Source organism: Mesoplodon mirus (assembly GCF_964341445.2).
Source record: "Mesoplodon mirus genome assembly, chromosome: 15".
Lineage (NCBI taxonomy): Eukaryota > Metazoa > Chordata > Mammalia > Artiodactyla > Ziphiidae > Mesoplodon > Mesoplodon mirus.
In genome coordinates this window covers 41,084,577-41,103,023 of record NC_138991.1, presented here as the reverse complement: position 1 = coordinate 41,103,023, position 18,447 = coordinate 41,084,577, and the positions used below count along the sequence as shown (strand labels likewise).

Below are 18,447 nucleotides of genomic sequence, written 5' to 3'. Positions count from 1 at the left end.
GTCTCATCACAGAAAGAACTCAGAGTGAGGCAAAGCAGCAGGCCAAGAGTGAGTTTATTAGCATAGGATGCTTGTGCGAGATACAAGTGGGCTGGCAAGGGAACACAGCCCTGAGAACAAAGAGGGCTACATTTTTATAATCAAATAAAAAGTGGGGAGGGCTTCCCTGGTGGCGCAGTGGTTGAGAGTCCGCCTGCCGATGCAGGGGACGCGGGTTCGTGCCCCGGTCCGGGAAGATCCCACATGCCGCGGAGCGGCTGGGCCCGTGAGCCATGGCCGCTGAGCCTGCGCGTACGGAGCCTGTGCTCCGCAACGGGAGAGGCCACAACAGTGAGAGGCCCGCATACCACAAAAATAATAATAATAATAATAAAAGTGGGGAGGAGAGAAGACCACCTCTTCCTCATTCTTGGGCAGATGTCATGGTGCTATTTAGATCATATATATATTAGCAAAAGGATGGTAACATATACTACAGTACGGTAATTTATCTCAGGTTTTGGTATAATGTCCCCTTTCACCTAGTTTCTTTCCCCTTTCACCTATATTTCTGTCTTGGCCACATGCAGAAATGCTACTCTTCAAGGACTCTTAACTCTCTGAGTTCATGTAACAGGATTCACATCCCTTATCTATTGTCTTGTGTTTTAAATATCAGGGTTTGTGGCTTGAGTGTGTCTGGCACTTGGATGCACCTGGTTTTCTTTCAAGGTAGAGTAGATTGTTGCTAGGTTACTGGATTCTTTTCTTGAGCGGTTATTAGCTTACAACAGTCTCTCAAACTCCCTTAAAATTCCTTTTCTGTCTTAATCCCCTAGTGAGATTTCTAAACTGACTATTTAATTATCTTACTCTATCCCTATCAAGGGTATTGGAAAATGTACCCTTCTTGGGGCCTCTGTAACTTATCCTCAAAGTGGCTTGTGCCCATAGGAGCTTGGGAGCCCAAAGATGATTTTAAGTTTTGAACAGTCATAGTCTTTTAGTCCCAGGCTGTTTGCTCTTGGCTCTCTCCAAAAGTTAGTCATTTTTAAAAATCTATTTAACTCCAGTTGGTTTCTGCTAATATCCACAATTATTTTTGAGACATACCTCTCTCTAAACTTAATGACTAGCTTTCTGGGAGAGCCACCTAACATATTCAGAGATTTTAACAAGGGACATTTTGATTTGTTTTAACAGGCTTGGATTGTGATTTATAGCATTTCTCAATTTTATCTCCTCCTAGTAGGAGATGAGAGACAATTGCTTCTTTCAACACTGCAAGACCAGAAATTTTGGGGTTGTCTCTATTCCTGGCTTGTAAAACAATCAATTCTTTCCTGAGTTCATCACCTTATTTTTCAAACTGAGTATAATTAACATATAACATTATATCAGTTTCCTATGTATAAGATAATGATTTGAAATTTGTGTATACTGTGAAATGCCTGCCACAGGAGGTCTAGTTAACATCCATCACCACACATAGTTACACATTTTTCTGGGTGAGAACTTTTAAGATCTATTCTCTTAGCAACTTTCAAATACACAAGACAATGTTATTAACTATAGTCACCATGCTGGATATTACATCTGCAGGACTTATTTTATAACTGGAAGTTTGTAACTTTTGACCCCCTTCACCCATTTCACCCGCTCCCCACCCCCCTGCCTCTGGAACTACCCATCTGTTCTCTGGATCCATGAATACGAGTTGGTTCGTTGGTTTGTGGATTACACACGTAAGTGAGATCATACGGTATTTGTCTTTCTCTGTCTGATTTAGTTCACTCTGAGCTCATCTCTTTCTTGTAGATGAGCAACCAATTGCAACCAGAGCCTGCTGTGTCCCAAACTTTTTACCTAAAGCCACAAATCCATTCAATGTGTATCTGCCCTCTGAGTTATCACAGGCAACAACTTTACCAAATATTTTGCTACTGCATAACATGGGTTGTTATCTTTCCAGCCTCCAATAACAGTTTTCTTATTTTCCTGGCCCTGCAATCCATACATCATCTTTTAGAATTTTTGTTATGGTAGCTTTTCATTTCATGTACTAATTTCTATATTGTTGACTTAAACCAAGTTATACCAAATCTCTATGGCTACAACGAAGGGCATTTGTTACTCCCATTACTTTTCCTTTTTGGGGTATCTTCTCCACTTTATCCTCATTCTGGGACCCCAACAGAAGGAACAGCCTCTTTGTAAGACAGAAGGAGAAGGACACAGGCTAGAACCACACAGTGGCTCTTAAAGATTTTAATCGATGTGACCTATGTTAGTTCTACTCACATTTCATTGGCCAAGAAAGTGACATGACCAAATCTGATAGAAATGGAGTGGAAAAGTAAATCTTCCCCCTTACAGCGGAAGAACATAAGTGGAAACGCTACACCTTTTTTCAGCTGTTCTTCCTCATAAACATGGCTTGGAACGTGCATTTTATCTTGTTAGAGCAAGATACATGCTGGCTTCTTGGAAGATATAAAACTTTCTAGAGACATATGCATTGTCTGAAGTGTGACACACTCCAAAGTACATGAGGTGTGGAGGGGTGACAGCAGATGGCTGGATGAGTAGGAAACCAAACTAGCAGGTGGCATCTTTTTCTCCAAGATTCTCTCCTGGGGGGGTAATCTCATTCCTTGAATTCCCAAGAAGTTCCTGCAAGTTCACAAATGTGCTTGGAGCTGAGCGTGGCAGAAAACTGCTCATCTGATGTCTTGAAAAGCTGGGACAAATCTCTGTAGGAAGGCTTAGGGCTTGCTAGTCATGCCCCAAGCCGAGTTCTCACCCACAAGTGCCCCAGACCCTCTCACTCCTCTCTTTTTTTTGTAAATTGATTGATTGATTGATTTTTGGCTGCGTTGGGTCTTCGTTGCTGCGCGCTGGCTTTTCTCTAGTTGCAGCGAGTGGGGTCTACTCTTCGTTGCAGTGCACGGGCTTCTCATTGCGGTGGCTTCTCGTTGCGGAGCACGGGCTCTAGGCGTGTGGGCTTCAGTAGTTGTGGCACGCAGGCTCAGTAGTTGTGGGTCGTGGGCTCTAGAGCACAGGCTCAGTAGTTGGGGGGCTCACGGGCTTAGTTGCTCCACGGCATGTGGGATCTTCCCAGACCAGGGCTCAAACCCGTGTCCCCCGCATTGGCAGGCGGATTCTTAACCACTGCGCCACCAGGGAAGTCCCCCTCTCACTCCTCTTTATCTCCACAGTTCGACATGCAGAGGATAACTCTGGAAGAGCTGAAGCACATCCTCTATCACGCCTTCCGGGACCACTTAACGATGAAGGACATTGAGAACATCATCATCAACGAGGAAGAGAGCCTGAATGAGACCTCGGGGAACTGCCAGACAGAGTTTGAGGGCGGTAGGTACCTCTGCTTCTGCTCTCTGCCCCGTCTGGGATAGGCCAGCCCTTCCACATCCTCTGTATGAAAAATGTGTTTACAGTCTCTTGGGCCGAAGTGGCCTTGGACGGAAGCCACAAATCCAGGGCCGAGGTTAAAAGATCATTTTTGCCAAGAAGTAGTAGGTTTCTTTTTTTTTTTTTTTTTTTTTTTTTTTTGCGGTACGCGGGCCTCTCACTGTTGTGGCCTCTCCCGTTGCGGAGCACAGGCTCCGGACGCGCAGGCTCAGCGGCCATGGCTCACGGGCCCAGCCACTCCGCGGCATGTGGGATCTTCCCGGACCGGGGCACGAACCCGTGTTCCCTGCATCGGCAGGCGGACTCTCAACCACTGCGCCACCAGGGAAGCCCAGGTTTCTTTTTTTTTTCTATTTTTTTCCCCCAACTCTGCCTTTTTGCAAGACCTGTATTGACCCTTCCTTCCTCCAGTGACCCTGAGGTCTGTGACTTGATGAGTGGCTTTGTGGTGTTGGCCTTTATTTAGTGGGGGCTGCGTGGGATGATGTAAGGAGCCTGTTTGAGCTGTCTGCAAACCTGGGTCAAGTCCAGTGGCTAATTGTGTGACCTTGGGCAAGGGGTGTATCTTCTCTGAATGAGTTTCCTCACCTATAAACATCAGGATAATTACACCTACTTCTCACAGGATCCTTAGGAATGAATGAATTACCTCTATTCTGTGCTCTCTGAATACACTGGCCAACAAAAGCCCTGCTCATGAAAAAACTCTCATGAACTTCACCAAGAAAATAAGGTTCTCCTGGGGCCAAAAAAGAGACCCGTGAGAGGTCATTTTTCTTGGACTCACGAAGGAAAGCTAAAAAAATAAAAATAAAAAGGCTACCTTATTCCTTAATCAGTAGAGAGTTCCAGGGAAGTTAAATCATTGAATCCCTCTTTCCAACTTTGAAAATCAGAGCTGCTTTAACAGCTCTGATGTACAGAAGTTTTTTGTTAATTACCTTAAAACAGCATAGCAGGCTACGGGCAATTTTTAACTTATTTAAGGTTGAGACTTTTTTAAAAGGTCTACTATTTTTTTCGGTTCTTTTTTTCTGAACATTACAACAAGCCAATGTGTACAGATGGTAAGCTGTCACATAGACACCAGAATGGAATTTGGTTCTTTGGTTTTGGAGCTGCTGTGTTAGAACCAGCCGAGGCCCACAACAGGCAGACACCATGGGGCTGAGCTTGTCTAGGTGGACACAGTGGTACATCCAGACCTGGGCGCCCGTGGGCCCTGTGAGGGCTGAACTGCTACAGGAAACGGGAGGTGGCTTATACCCCGAGGTGACAAAATTAACTCAAGTCAGGGAAATAAGGAATGGTGGGACTGGGGTAAACTTGACAGCAATGCCTCCTTGTAAAGGTGTTCACAGTGAAAATTTTCAAAAGTGCTGTGTACAGCAAACAAAACCCAGCTGTGGTCCAGAAGGTGCCTTGGCTGCCCTGCTTGGGACTTGGACCATAGCATCAATGTCTGCGTTTGGAGTTGGAGCCACACGGACCACACAAGGGCGAGAAGGTCATAGCCAATTCCATCTGCAGCCGGGCAGGCAGGGGAATTGGGAGGACGAAGACAGGTGAAGAGGGCAGGGATTGGATTAAAATTTGGGCAACTGGCTTCTCCGTTCCATCTTTATTTTAGCTGACAGACTCAGTGCTCAAACAGTAGAAGTATTTGGGGGCTCTAGTCACCCTGCCGTCAGACACACTCTTGAAATGAGTAGGAAGAGTATTTCTGAGCACTGCATTTTCCACAAGAACCTATGTTCATGGATTGATACTTTATTCAGAGAAATGTCACAAGTCTTAGTACTTTCAGAAAGGTCAGACTGCCCTGGGAAACAGTCTGAACTCTAAGCACTGTCTTTTTATTACTCAAAAGCTCATCTATTAATAAAATAAATAGCTGACTTAGGGGTTTCCAAATAGAAGTCTTCCTGGGTCTGCTTTAATGATTAGTACATATAGCATTAGCAACACTTACCGTTTGGGGGTGATTGATAAGGGCCAGGCGCTGTGCTTTAAAATTCATGATCTTATTTAATAAAAGGAATATTATCTGTAATTCACACCTTGATTTCTTGAATGACCTCGTGAGCTTGATTACATAATCCCTTTTACATATTTTCATGTCAGAGAGGGTTTTTAAAATACGTCAGCTCTTTTTGGCCCCAAACACAACGTCATTGTGTTTGCATTTAGGTGTAAGATTTTTCCCATCTCGGATATGACCAAAGTCACCAGTGCATGTATTTTAATGCTCACAGCTCTCTCCAGATTCAGGAAAGGGGCTCCTTGATTTTACTCAGGGCAAAGGAGTCTGGGAAGAGATGGACACACAGACACAGAATTCACCCTGGTGCCCTAGGACTGAGAGAGTCCATTTGAGACCTTGTGGTGACCTTGGCCTTCTCCCTTCCATCTTTCCCCCCCTGCCTCAAGACTCTAGGTCCAGGGACCTGCTGGCAGTTTGAGCCTCTCCCTGCATCTACCGAAGTCTGATGGCGTAGGTGCATGGCTTGTGCTTCCTAAATCTTCTCGGCCTCCAGCTGTTTGGCTGCCCCATCGCCCCAGTGATCAACTCCTTCCTGTCTGCTCTCGCCCTTGACCCAGGCTGCCCCCTCGCCTGTCCAGCCACTTCAGCCAAGGTCTTGCTGACATTTCAGAATCCCCCTCCCACCTGTCAGCTGGCACCACCCCACATCTTGGTAAATTCAGCATCTAACTCTGTAGGGACAAGGTGATTGCCTTTCTTTCTTTCAATGATGGAACTTTTTTTTCTTTTTTTTGGCTACGCACCACGAGGCATGCGGGACCTTAGTTCTCCGACCAGGGATCAAACCCCCCACCCCCGCAGTGGAAGTGCAGAGTCTTCACCATTGGACCACCCAGGAAGTCCCAGCAATGGAACTCTTATCTCTCCAAATTTTACCTTCTCTGCAACCCCAAATGACCGATGCGGGGACGGGAGCTGGGACATTTCCCCCAGGCCCCAGAGCCCCCATCAGGCCACCTCCACTCTTTCTGCTCCCCACTCAGGAAGCTCTCTCCTGCTCTTCTGAGAGCTTTGCTGCAGCAAATATGTTCCCATGCTGATTAGGTCGCCTATAAAGCTGGGTGATCCATGGCGCTTGGAAATTCTGCTCTATTTGGTGTCAGAGGAAGGAATCAAGGTGTAAGGACCTATTACACCTAAAGATTTTTAAGGCAAAGAAGTCTTTGCCTTAAAAAAGTGAAAGGGCACATCGGTTTCTGAGCAAAGAAGGAGGAGATAGTGAAACAGGCATTTTGTAGCAGAGTCAGAATTTGAAGAAGCCCACGTCAGATGTCTTTGAGTTCAGCAAAGCTGGAGCTTCTGGAGTGAGGCAAAGGTTTGAAAATGCTGCAGTGTGTGTCCGTTAGAAATTAACAGGAGGGCTTCCAAAGGCCATCAGCATCATTTTATGTCAATGAGTATATTTTTCACTTTTATAAATCTTGGGTCTGATACTTTCACAAAGGTGTTGGGATTCTGTCCGTTAAGTCAGGAAGTATTGATTATTCCTTCCACATGAATGGAAGAATAAAGAACGGAGAAATAGGCCAGGGGTCCAAAGGGTGTGGTACCCCTGATGGGAGAGGTTTGAGGGGTTTTTTGTCCTCTTTTTAGTTTTCATTTTGCCTTGATTTTGTTTTATTTATTGGATTTTTAGGTCAATACAGACAACACACACACATACACAGAGCCTCTCACACAGTCTGATCTGCCTAACCTTTATGGTACGTAGGGCTCCGTGATCATAGGTAAGCATTACATTTTCCATCTTCTCCCAAGGAAAGGACAAGATGAAACAGGATGAAATTCCAAGTTACATGTAAGGAAAGTTTTCCTGACTTCTTCAGGAAGTCCTGAATTGGGGTGTCACACCATGGATAGAACCCACTTTCCTAGAGCACCAAAAGAAGTCACCTACAGAAGCCCCTGGGAAGGCAGAGAAGAGACTAGACTCTAGAAAAATCTAATGCAAGGATTCTGAAGTGGACTTTTCCTTCATTCACACCTGGTTTCCAAGTGGAAAATCATCAACTTGAGTCAGACACTTGACCAGGTGTCACCCATGTGCTGGGTGCTTTGGTCAAGAGGTCACTTAACCCCACTCAATTCAGGGGCTCTCTGGTATTACCCACTGGTGGGCAGCCTATGTGTCCCCAATCCAATGAGAATATTTCACTAAAAGTTGGACTTCCAGACCCTTCCAATCCCTCAGACATTTTTTTAAGTCCTTTACTAAGATAGATTATGCCTGATGTACTAATGTCTTATCAAATGGGTCAGATACAAGATTACGTGACTACCCACAATGCCCAATCACCATCCATGCTAAATAAGAGAGGTTTAAGCTGGTTTGCTTCGGTTGGACCACTTGTACTCACCAGCTGTTTTGATTTTGGAGAACATAAGCTCAGTGACACTGAGAGACGAATTTCACATTTTATTATTTGGTTCCAGTCACTGACATCTATGAAATTTAGTGGTCTTGGGATTGAATCATCTATTTGCCTGTCACCAGATCCTTATTAAGTGTTCTTATGATAAATTATGTTATATACTAAGTCCAGGAGGAAAGGGATGAGGGAAAGCTGTCTGGCACGCTTGCCAAGTGCTGGTCATTTGTTAACACGTTAGACCGACCTGTCGGCACGGCCTGAGGGATCAGTTCTGTGGTTCCTATGGGACAGATGAGGAAACTGAGGCTCAGCAAGATGGAGTCATTTGTCCAAAGTCAAACTGCGAGTAAGGCTTCAAATCTAGGTCCACCTGACCAAACCCCGCCCTGGCTCCCCTTTAGTGGCCCTGGGTCATTTCCCCGAGCTTAGGCGTTTCAAAGACTCTTTACAGAATGACTCTTCATCATCCTCACTCCTTTTCCATTTCGTCGCCAGTGAAATCACATTATATTTGGAAGTCAAGTAGACATGCGGCAAGATCTGTGTGTGAGCCCTTTCAAGATGCGTCCCCCAAGTCTTGTCCCTAAATGGAATACCAGCTGTCAGGGTTTTGTAGGCATTCTGACAACATGCACGGGAGAGGGAAATCAAGCAAAAATCATCAACCGGGGAATAAATAGTTTCTGTGAAAGACACAGCATAGCTACTCTGTACCATTCAGTATGATGGACAAGAGAAACAAATGTCAGAGGGGTGACCCAGGCCAGGTAGCCCCCAAAGCATCCCTGTGCAGTCATGTGGGTTCTGTTCCCTGCCCTGTGTAGACTAGCTGTGTGACCATGGGAACTTATTTTAAAACTCTCTGAGCCTTATTTTTTTCATTTGTCTGATGATGCAAAGATTGGACAACAGTGGTCGTATCTAGATTCAAACATTTCTGGGCTCCTTGGAAGATGAGAAAGAATTTTGTAGCCATGTCCCAGAGCTCCAACTCAAGCCATCCCTGCTGAAGTTGCAGTGTTTCTGTCGGAATGTCAAATGCACACCTGGATTGGGAGACCTGGCTCACCACCTGGCCGTACACCTTGGGCATTTCATGCCCATTCAACTGAAAAGGGCATGATGTGTCATCCACACCATCTGCTCCCAGCTCACCTGATGCCGTGACTTTCCTGAAATAAAACCTGTTCTCCTGGGGCAGATGTAGGAGGTTAAGGCCTAGGTGAAGTCCATGGCAGGTGGTGAGACAGGAGACAGTTTGAAAGAAAGTTGGGGCTTCGGACAAAAAAGGATTTTTCTTCTTCTAGTTGGGGACCTATCAAAGCAAACCTGTAGGAAAGTTTTCTGGAGCCATGAGTGAGGAGTGAAGAAATTCTGAAATATAAGATAGAGACCTGGAGAGCTATAGACATGATAGCTAAGAACTCCAGCTCTGCACTCTGGACAGGGCTGGCTTAAAATCCTGCCTCACCACCTATAGGTCACTTGAGTAAGGCACTTAAATGAATATTAAGAGCCTAAGATTTTTTCATCTGTGAAATGGGAATCTTATCATGACCTACCTCATATGGTTGTTATGAGGATTAAATGGGATAACACGTGAGAAGATTTAGTACAATGCTTAACACATTAGTAAGCAATCATAACAAACAAAAAAACAAAACTAGCTGGTCCCTGGTCCCAGTTCTCTTCTTATTGTTACTTTTTACCTGGAGACATTGCAGAGTATGTACTGCTGGAACACCACATCTTTGAAAGATGGTGCAGGGGCCAAATTTACAGGGCTTGAACCATCCTCTTGACACATTTCATCCCTAAAGTTAAGTCCTTGCCAACGTTGGAGTTCCCAAGAGTATTGGTCAAGACTCTTTTGGCTTCAAGTAAGAGAAACTCAATCCACACCCCATTAAACTAAAAAGCACTGGCTCAAATAATAGGGGAAGCCAAAGGGATGAGCTTTGGTTGACTTGAACCCAAAGAGCTCAAGCAACATTCTCTCCCTGCCCCGCCTTGCTCTCATTCTCTCCGTCCTTTCCTCTCTGTTGGCATCATTCTTGGGCAGGCCCTCTCTCCCCAAGGTCAACAGGATTCTCTCTCTCGAGATTCAGCTCCATTCCAAGAAGGGGCTCCAAATGTGCTTGGCCGGTGTGCCTACCTCTGGACAAGCCAAGAGCTTAGGGTACTCTACTGGCCAATGTGGTTTGTTACAAGGGGAAAGGTGAGGCCCTGGATTGAGAGTTCCACCAGGTGGAGAGGCACAGATCCCCAAACCAAAAGATGAATTTTGTTACACGAAGGGGAAGGATGGCTGGAAAGACCAAAATAACACCTGGCCACACCATGCCAGGGAGCCTTGCAGGACCCTCAAAGCCAGACACAGCTGTCTGACATCCGGAAACCCAAGATGATTTTGTGGTGACGAAGGGCCAGCTCATACCCACACAAGTACAGGTGGCCTGTCTTCCTCCTACAAAAGCATCACCTGTTCCCTTAGAGACCACATCCTCCACTTCTAACTTCAGGTCTTACGTGGGTGCCTGGACGCTCTGTTATCACTGATGAAAAATCTCTTTCACAAACTCTTAATTAACTCCACCTTAGGTGATGGAACTATCCAATTTCATATAATCATAAAGTGTCAGACCGGGAAGGATCACAGAACTCTAGCTCCCAGACCTAGTAGATCTGGCTAATTGTTAGAATCACCTGAGCTGGGTTTTATATTGTTTTACCATTTCCTGAGCCCCAAACTCCCTGCCAGGAACATCACTTACGTACATCTGTGTTAGGGCAATTAGTCAGAATTGTTATGATTCTGATTTGCCTTATTTGGGAGCCAGTGCCCCTGAAGATTGAAGCCAGAAGGATTATGAACCCATTCTACATAGGCTCACCCAGCTGGTCAATGGCAAAATCCGTGTAGACTCCTGTCTCCGGGAAAAAATTCGAGAGCCACTGCCTGGCATTTGCCGAGCAGAGCCATGTGAATCTCTGTCAAAATAAGAAGGGGAAGGAGCAGGCTGTCACTAGAGCTTACAAACCCAGGTCCTGTCACAGCAGCCAGGAGTCTGCTGGTGCACGGACTCGCTAATGAGCTTTTAAGAAAACAGGAAACCTCACTTCTGTATCCTCCTGTGTCAGCCTCCCCTAACTCACATTTCATCCTCATGTACTTTCTGGACTCCTACTGTGACAAGTACTATGTAGAAAGATATCAACATCTACTGGGAATAAAGACATAGAAAAGATCACCAATAGCATGATGTATTCTTGCCATTTTCAGTGTTCAATAAGATCCAAAAAGGAATAGGTTCCTTGACAAGTTAAACATAGAGTTACCATATGACCCAGCAATGTGGCTCCTAGATTTGTACCCAAGGGAACTGAAAACATGTCCACACAAACACTTGTACATGAACGTTCATAGCAGCATTATTTATAATAGCCAAAAAAGTAGAAACAACCCAAATGTCCATCAGTTGGTGAATGGATAAACAGAAGGTGGTACATCCATTCAATGGAATATTATTCAGCCACAAAAAGGAATGAAGTGCCCACACATGCTACAGCATGGATGAACCTGGGAAAGATTATGTTAAGTGAAAGAAGCCAGACACAAAAGGTCACATAGTGTATGATGCCATGTATATGAAATGCCCAGAATAGGCAAATCCATAGAGACAGAAAGTAGATTAATGATTACCAGGGGCTGGGGAGAGAGGGGGATGAGGATTGACTTCTAATGTGTATGGGGTTTCTTTTTAGGGTGATGAGAACTTTCTAGAATTAGGTGGTGGTGATGGTTTCACAACCCTTGGGAATGTACTGAATACCACTGAATTGTACACCCTAAAAAGGTGAATTTTATGGTATGTGGATTCTTTCTCAATTGAAAGTAAATAAATATTAAGAGCTAGATTTTTTTTTAATTAAAATATCAGGCGCTTTGAGAGCACGATAGATGTTCAGGAGAAGCCTCATAGGAAAGTCAAGTTTAGGTTAGGCCTGGAAGAAATGAGAGGGAAGGTAAGTGGACACCCTTAACAGAGGGAAAGGTATGAACCGTGCAGCAGAGTCTTAGGTAGAGAGCAGAGCTGCCTGGCTGAGACAAAGGTTGCTGGGGGAGGGGAGGACGGGTGGTCTAGGGACAGAGGGGCAAAGGGGATAGGAGGTGATCTGTGGTCCTGCCTACCTGCTGAGCTTAGGAGCTGGATAGAACTGCTTCCCCCAGCAAGGGGGGGCCTTCAGGGAGATTGCAGGGCGTGATGACGCATACCAAGCACTACTCCAGGAAGGCGAGTCTGGCTGCAGTTCAGGATGAATAATTGAGGGAAGGGACCAAAGCAAAGTTTTGGGAGCATCTGCTGTAGTCTCAGCCTGGGGCTAGAGGCTGCAGGAAACAGGAGAAAACCCAGCAGATCTTTTCTCCAGCCCTCAGGGGATACAGGAAGGATCCCTTGCATTTCTCTAGCAAGTCACAGTTGCACAATAGTTTTTGATTTTTTATGAGCCCGTTAAGCTCTGAAATAATTTTTGAAATTAACAGAACAATTATCATTAGCTCCTTTTACAGAGAGAGAAACTGAGGCTCAGAGAAATTCAGCCTCTTGCCCAGGGCTCTTCCTAAGTGGCAGTGAAGAGAAGAAGCCATATCTCCAACTCACAGTTCATCCTGGGCTGACCTGTCATCTTGTTGGGGAAACCAAGTGTAGACACTGAGAATGAATAAATACACAAAAATATAGTGCAATGCAAATATATGATAGCCAAAGACAGGCATTAAATTATTATCAACAAACACATTAATTAGTGCTGGGTTATACTGTCGACCACACCAAGTGTTTGAAGTACAATTTCTTTTGGATCTTCCTCTGGCTGTACTTTCTATTGCTAAACAAAAGATCAGGAGAGAGTTTGTGTAGAACTTTTGAACCTGGATATTAGACTCAGACAGGGGTTCAAATCCCACCTTCACCATTTGCCAAAGGACCTTGGACTCTACTTCTCGGAGCTTCAGAGCCCTCACCTACCAAATGAGGGTCACACACCCAATTCACAAAGGACTATCGCTATTAATTCTGCAAGGACGTCTATAAAGCACATATGTGTACCTTGCCCACTGAGGTGGGTGCTCAGTAAGTAAAGGGGAATTTTTTCAAGGTTTCCACATAGGAATTAGCATTCACGGGGCACAGACAACATTCAAGTACCTTCCTATGTTCATAATCCTCACCACAAAGTAGGTCTTATTTACCCACATTTTATAGATGGGGAAATTGAGGCCCAGGGAGCTTGGCTTGCCCAAGCTCACACAGCTACAATGTGGGATAAGATGATTGTGATTCAGATTGGTGTCTGGCTTCTTCACTCTGCCACACAACTTACATCAGAACTGGATGTGAAAGAATTCTCATCCTGGACTTCCTTGGTGGCATAGTGGTTAAGAATCCGCCAGCCAATGCAGGGGACACAGGTTCAAGCCCTGGTCCAGGAAGATCCCACATGCCGTGGAGCATCTAAGCCCGTGCGCCACAACTACTGAGCCCACGTGCCTAGAGCCCGTGCTCTGCAACAAGAGAAGCCACCTCAATGAGAAGCCCACACACCACAATGAAGAGTAGCCCCCCGCTCATCGCAACTAAAGAAAGCCTGTGTGCAGAAATGAAGACCCAACGCAGCCAAACATAAATAAATTAATTAATTAGTTAAAAAAATAAAAAAGAATTCTCATCCTTGCACAGAATCTGAATTAAAGACTCCAATCTCCAATGATGGTGGGTTTCAGAACTACCCAGGAGAGAGCTGGAAGCTTCACTCTGCTTACAGTACTCATGTCTGGATCCAGACTGGCATGACCTCACGTACAAACTATTAGGTCCCCAGGCCTTTCCTCCTTCCTTATCTCTCCCCTCCTACTGCTTTGAAGGATTTTTAGATCAAAGGTGCAGCCACTCTCCTGGGGGATAATCCTGTTGCCTGTAACCTTGTTTTCTGAGTGTCCTTCACAAAGAAGGGCTTCAGCAAAAAATTTCTCCCTCAGCCCAATCACACAATTTTTCTTTTCCTTAAGCCTTCGCCAGCCCTCAAGATAGGAAGGTAGATGTCTGCCTTCAGAAGCATTTTTATACTGAGGAGCTGCCCGGAATAAATTAGCTAGTCCTCGGAAAGTGTTAGATACGCGCTTCCACATCCTCATCTTATTTTCTGCTTTGGGTCCTTTCCTTCCCAAACACCACCTCCCTTTTCCTTCCTGAGGGCTGATATAACTTTTTACATTTGCCCACTTCTGGGGGCAGGCACATCTCCGCACCAAGGAGATTTTCTTCCTCCAGGTAAGAACTTATAAGATTCTAAGACCCAGACAGGATGAGCAAGTAGTAGAGAACTGAGCCAAAAACTGGGTCCACCCAGTGGACCCAGAAGGATTAAAGATACCAAGACAAGGCCTAAGAGACTAAGGCAGAAATAACCGACAGGTATTGGGGAGGGAGCCAGGAGCTGTGCCGGGGGCATTGGGCATCTGTGAAGTGTGGCTTGCTGGAGAAGCTTTCCGGTGGATGTAATTTGTAGAGGCCCCACTGAGCCTTGTCTCAGGGGAAGCTCCTTTGCCTTTGGAAACATCACCCACTTCCTGCTTCTTCCCTGCTATTTCTAGGGCATTAGAGGAGCCACTCAGTGTCAAGGGGGAGAGGGACGTGAACTTGAACATTTTTTTTAGTTTTTTTTAAAGGCATGTGGACCCTACCTTGACCTTTTTCTTTTGCCAGTCTTCTTTCCAGCCGAGAGTAATTTTAAGGGAAATTACGCTTCTTTTCTTTCTTTTTTCACTCAATTTGGCCTAAAGAAAAACCACTTTCCCTCAGCTGGTGGTTGTTTGCAAAGGTACAGTAGAATGTCTAGCAGAAGGACCCCTTTGCAAAATGGAAGGTAATCTGAAAATGTTCTTCAGTCCTGGTCTTGGGTTTCTGCAGTACCCACACCCCGATGTCCCTAACACACACCTACACACGCACACAGCCCTCCTGCCCCCAGCAACTCAAGCTCTATCAGATTCTTGGGCCCCACCCAGATGTACTGAACCAAAAAGCCTGGGGCTGGGGCCCAGAGATCCCCTAATCACCTGCAGAGCTTATTAAAAATACACATTCTTGGCCTCCACCCCCATAGATTTGGATTCAGTCATTCTGTGATGGGGTGGGAGAATTCGCATTGACATCAGACTCCCAGATGGTGCCGAGGCAGCTGGTCCAGCGAGTAGCCCTGGTGTAGGTCACCTCCCGCCAGCCTCCCAGGAAGGGATTTCTTCCACAAGCTAAGTGGTAAACTGTGTGTAAAGCTTACTGCGGGACCAGGACGGACAGGGAAGGAGGTGTAGACAAAAAGAGGAAAGAGAAGGAAAAGAAATTCTGGCATGGGAAGCAATGCCTGGAGGAGAGAGTCTGTTCTTTCATCAAAGCTTTTCCTTTCTTGTTATTTCCATTTCCCTATTTCTGGCCCATATTCCTAACCCACTAGTTAACGCCTTCTGATCGAGACCAACTAATGGTTTCTCGTGGGCCTTATAAAAATGGTGACTCAAGACCTGGCCCAACAAAAGGATTAAGACAGCGCCACCCCAGGACCCAAGGTCAGACCCTTGGGGCCTCAGGATCTGGGGGCAGGGACACCCTGCCTCAGAAAAGCCTGAGAGGATTCTGCACCCCCTTGCTTCACGTGGGTCCTATCCACAGCTCACGTGGTCTCCACAACCCAGATTTCAGCAGGCACCACGATCACCTAGTTAAACTCGGGAGATCACTGGCCAGAGTCCCCCATTCAACAGATCGGCGGGGAGCAGGGGCTGGCCTGAGAATCTGCCTTTTTAATAAGTTCTTGGTGCTGCGATGTAGCTTACCCAGGGACCCCGCGCTCGAACCACTGCTGTGCGTATCTGCCATAATGCCAGAAGTCCCTTAGAGTCATTTCAACTGGCAGCTACCCAAGAACAGTCCTGGGAAAGGTAAGTTGCTTCCAGCCCGTCCTGTAGGGATGCATCCGAACCTCGCTCTGTCTGTAACAGCTGCCTCAAACATGGGAGGCTGGCTTTCTGCAGAAACGACATGGCCAGGCCTGGATGATGCCTTTGGTGAGACTCACGCTGAAAATGTGATGTATTTCCTCGCTCCGAAATCGCTGTAGCGCTATTGCATCTGGAAGCCTAGATCTCACTCTGAACATCACATCTGCCATGATTTTTGAAGTCTGGCCACTTCATACCCTTTGCCAGGAGCAGGGATGCCCAGTCTCTTCCGAGAGCTGACCTAGACATGCTTCACTTGATGTGACCAGTCTTCTTCCTGTGGACCGGTCCCTGGGCTTGTTGAGGAAGAAGTGCAATCTGTCTCACTGTGTCATTTCTCTCTTCCCTCCCTGCCTTCCCTCCCTGCCTCCTGACCCTCTGCCCTACACCCCACTCCAGTGCATTCCCAGAAGCAGAACAGACAGACCTGCGTCCGGAAGAGCCTCATCTGCGCCTTTGCCATGGCCTTCATCATAAGCGTCATGCTGATCGCGGCCAACCAGATCCTCCGGAGTGGCATGGAGTAGCGGCCTCCCCAGCAGCTGCGTTCCTGGCTCACGCGCATGTGCTTGCCCCGCGGGCAGACTCTTCCTCCACAAAAAAAAGCAGATACGGACGGTGCAGACGCAGCACAGTCCAGCAAAGAACCCAAGGTTGCAGTGCAACCCGTGTTGTTGCAAACCCACTTCATCCCCTTGGCAGGTACACAAAAGGGCTGTCTTCAATGCTTTAATGGTCTTGTTTCCTAATGCAATAAATAGCCAGGAGTTCCGGATGATCGCTTCGACCGCCTGTAGGAACTCTAAAGAGAAACTTCATTTTCATCTCGGAATTCCCATGGCCATCCAGGTTGGCGGTGTAAGGCAGCAAGAGAGAGACAGAACACGCAATCACCTCCGCGCCCTGTTCTTTCAACCCAGGGGTCAACTGGAGACTCCCTCCCTCCCCCACCCCAGGGCAACCCTCAGTGCCAAGAAGCTGACTTCTGAGTTGCTGCAGAAGTGGGGGCTTCCCGTCCTACCCTGGCTTCCTTCCCCAACCTAGTGGAGGCCCCCCGGCAAGGCATGAGGGGAAAGCCATCGAATGGGGTGCAGCGCCCAGCGGTCTGCAAGTTGCACCCCCTTCGCTTCTGTTCTACTGCCTTTTCTACAGGACTCTTGTTGGCAGAGTTGGGGAGCTCTCGGGTTCCGTCGGCACTTGGCTTTCTGTTCCTAGAGCCCATCGCGCACCAGCATTTTGGAATCTGCAGAGAGCCTTTCTCCCAGCTTTGCCGCCTGTGCTGCCATTTAGACAAAAAAAAGAAGCATAACCGTGGGCATCTCTATCATATAGACACACAGACAGACGTATATATTGGGTTTCTTCATGTGTGACATCCATCGTCCCTAATTGCTTTACTGCTGATAGAAGCTTGTGCTCCGACACACATCCCTGCCTCTTTGGGGTGGGTAGTTTGGGGATGGGGAGGGACATAGGCTGGTGGTGAGGAGGTATTGCAAGCCACGCCCCAGTGGTCCAGAGTAACAGAGTCCAAACACATCTCCATGCTGGGAGACCTCTGTAAGTTAAGGTCCTTGTGCATCTCACCTTTCTCTCATCTTCCAATTTGCTTTCTTAGTCTGTCTTCCCAGATAGAAAGAGAAACACCATCCCAAACGGAAAGCTGGAAAGATCAAACCACTGTATCTTATGTAACATCTTCAGGCAGTCAGATTCTGCAACTGACTCATTTTCACAAGAAAACAAAAAGATGTTAATAAGCTTAGCCAACTCGACAGGTAAAATACTTCTGTTGGGGAAGGGAACTGAAGCCAACCCCATTTCAAGTTTGCGATTTCCTGACTTTTCCTAGATGCCATATCCACCGCCGCTATTCATTCAAGCTTGCGTAGTCTGATTAGCCAGTAACCTTTCGCTGTAATTCTTCCCTCTGTACGTTTCCAAGCTCAGGTCTTTATTTCTGTGATGGGACTTGTCTTACTCTTCTTTCTTTCCATTGCATCTTAAAGCTACAAGCTATTCCCCTCTCCCTTTTCCCTTTTCGTTCAGTATGGAGGTGCCAGAATCTTTCCTCTCTTGCTGCAGCCGGGTGGTTTTGGGGTGCGGTGTGTGTTTATGAATCCCTCCTCAAGCCTCCCCTCTCTCTCTGCTCTCTCCCTCTGATCTTCTCAGACTTGGAGCATCCAAGGTCTCAGTTTGGGGTCTTCTTCCAAATCACCTCTGCAAGCACTTTGGGCAACAGCCTGGGAGCAACTCTAGAAACTTCCCCACTGCAAATATCCATGATGAGCACAAGTAAAACTAGGGTTTGAGCTGTAGTATGGAGGAGGGAGCAGGTGTAAGCTCCCGGGAACCTGGGGGGTTACAAGTCCCTCTGTGAAAATGCCTGGGGTCCCACACATCCAGGCCAAGTAAGGCAATGGCCTGCCTGTCCCTCTAGCCTGCCCTGCCCCGCTAGACACTTCACATCTGTCTATCTCTCCTCTCTCCCCTCTCACCTGACTCACCTCGGTCCCTCAGGACCAGGCTTCAGAACAAGAACGGGTCCAAATGCAGAATAC

General features: G+C 46.6%; 1 protein-coding gene across 1 annotated transcript in view; it reads left to right on the top strand.

Annotated features, from left to right (window-relative positions):
* CALN1 (calneuron 1) overlaps positions 1 to 16,413 on the top strand; it is a gene marked incomplete at both ends in the record, with an annotated part of 441,002 nt that extends 424,589 nt beyond the window's left edge. Inside the window, 2 exons of the mRNA XM_082645148.1 lie at positions 3,198 to 3,354; positions 16,286 to 16,413. Coding sequence (XP_082501274.1) covers positions 3,198 to 3,354; positions 16,286 to 16,413 — 285 coding nt within the window. The remainder of the gene's footprint in view (positions 1 to 3,197; positions 3,355 to 16,285) is intronic.
* Between the last annotated feature and the right edge of the window lie 2,034 nt (positions 16,414 to 18,447).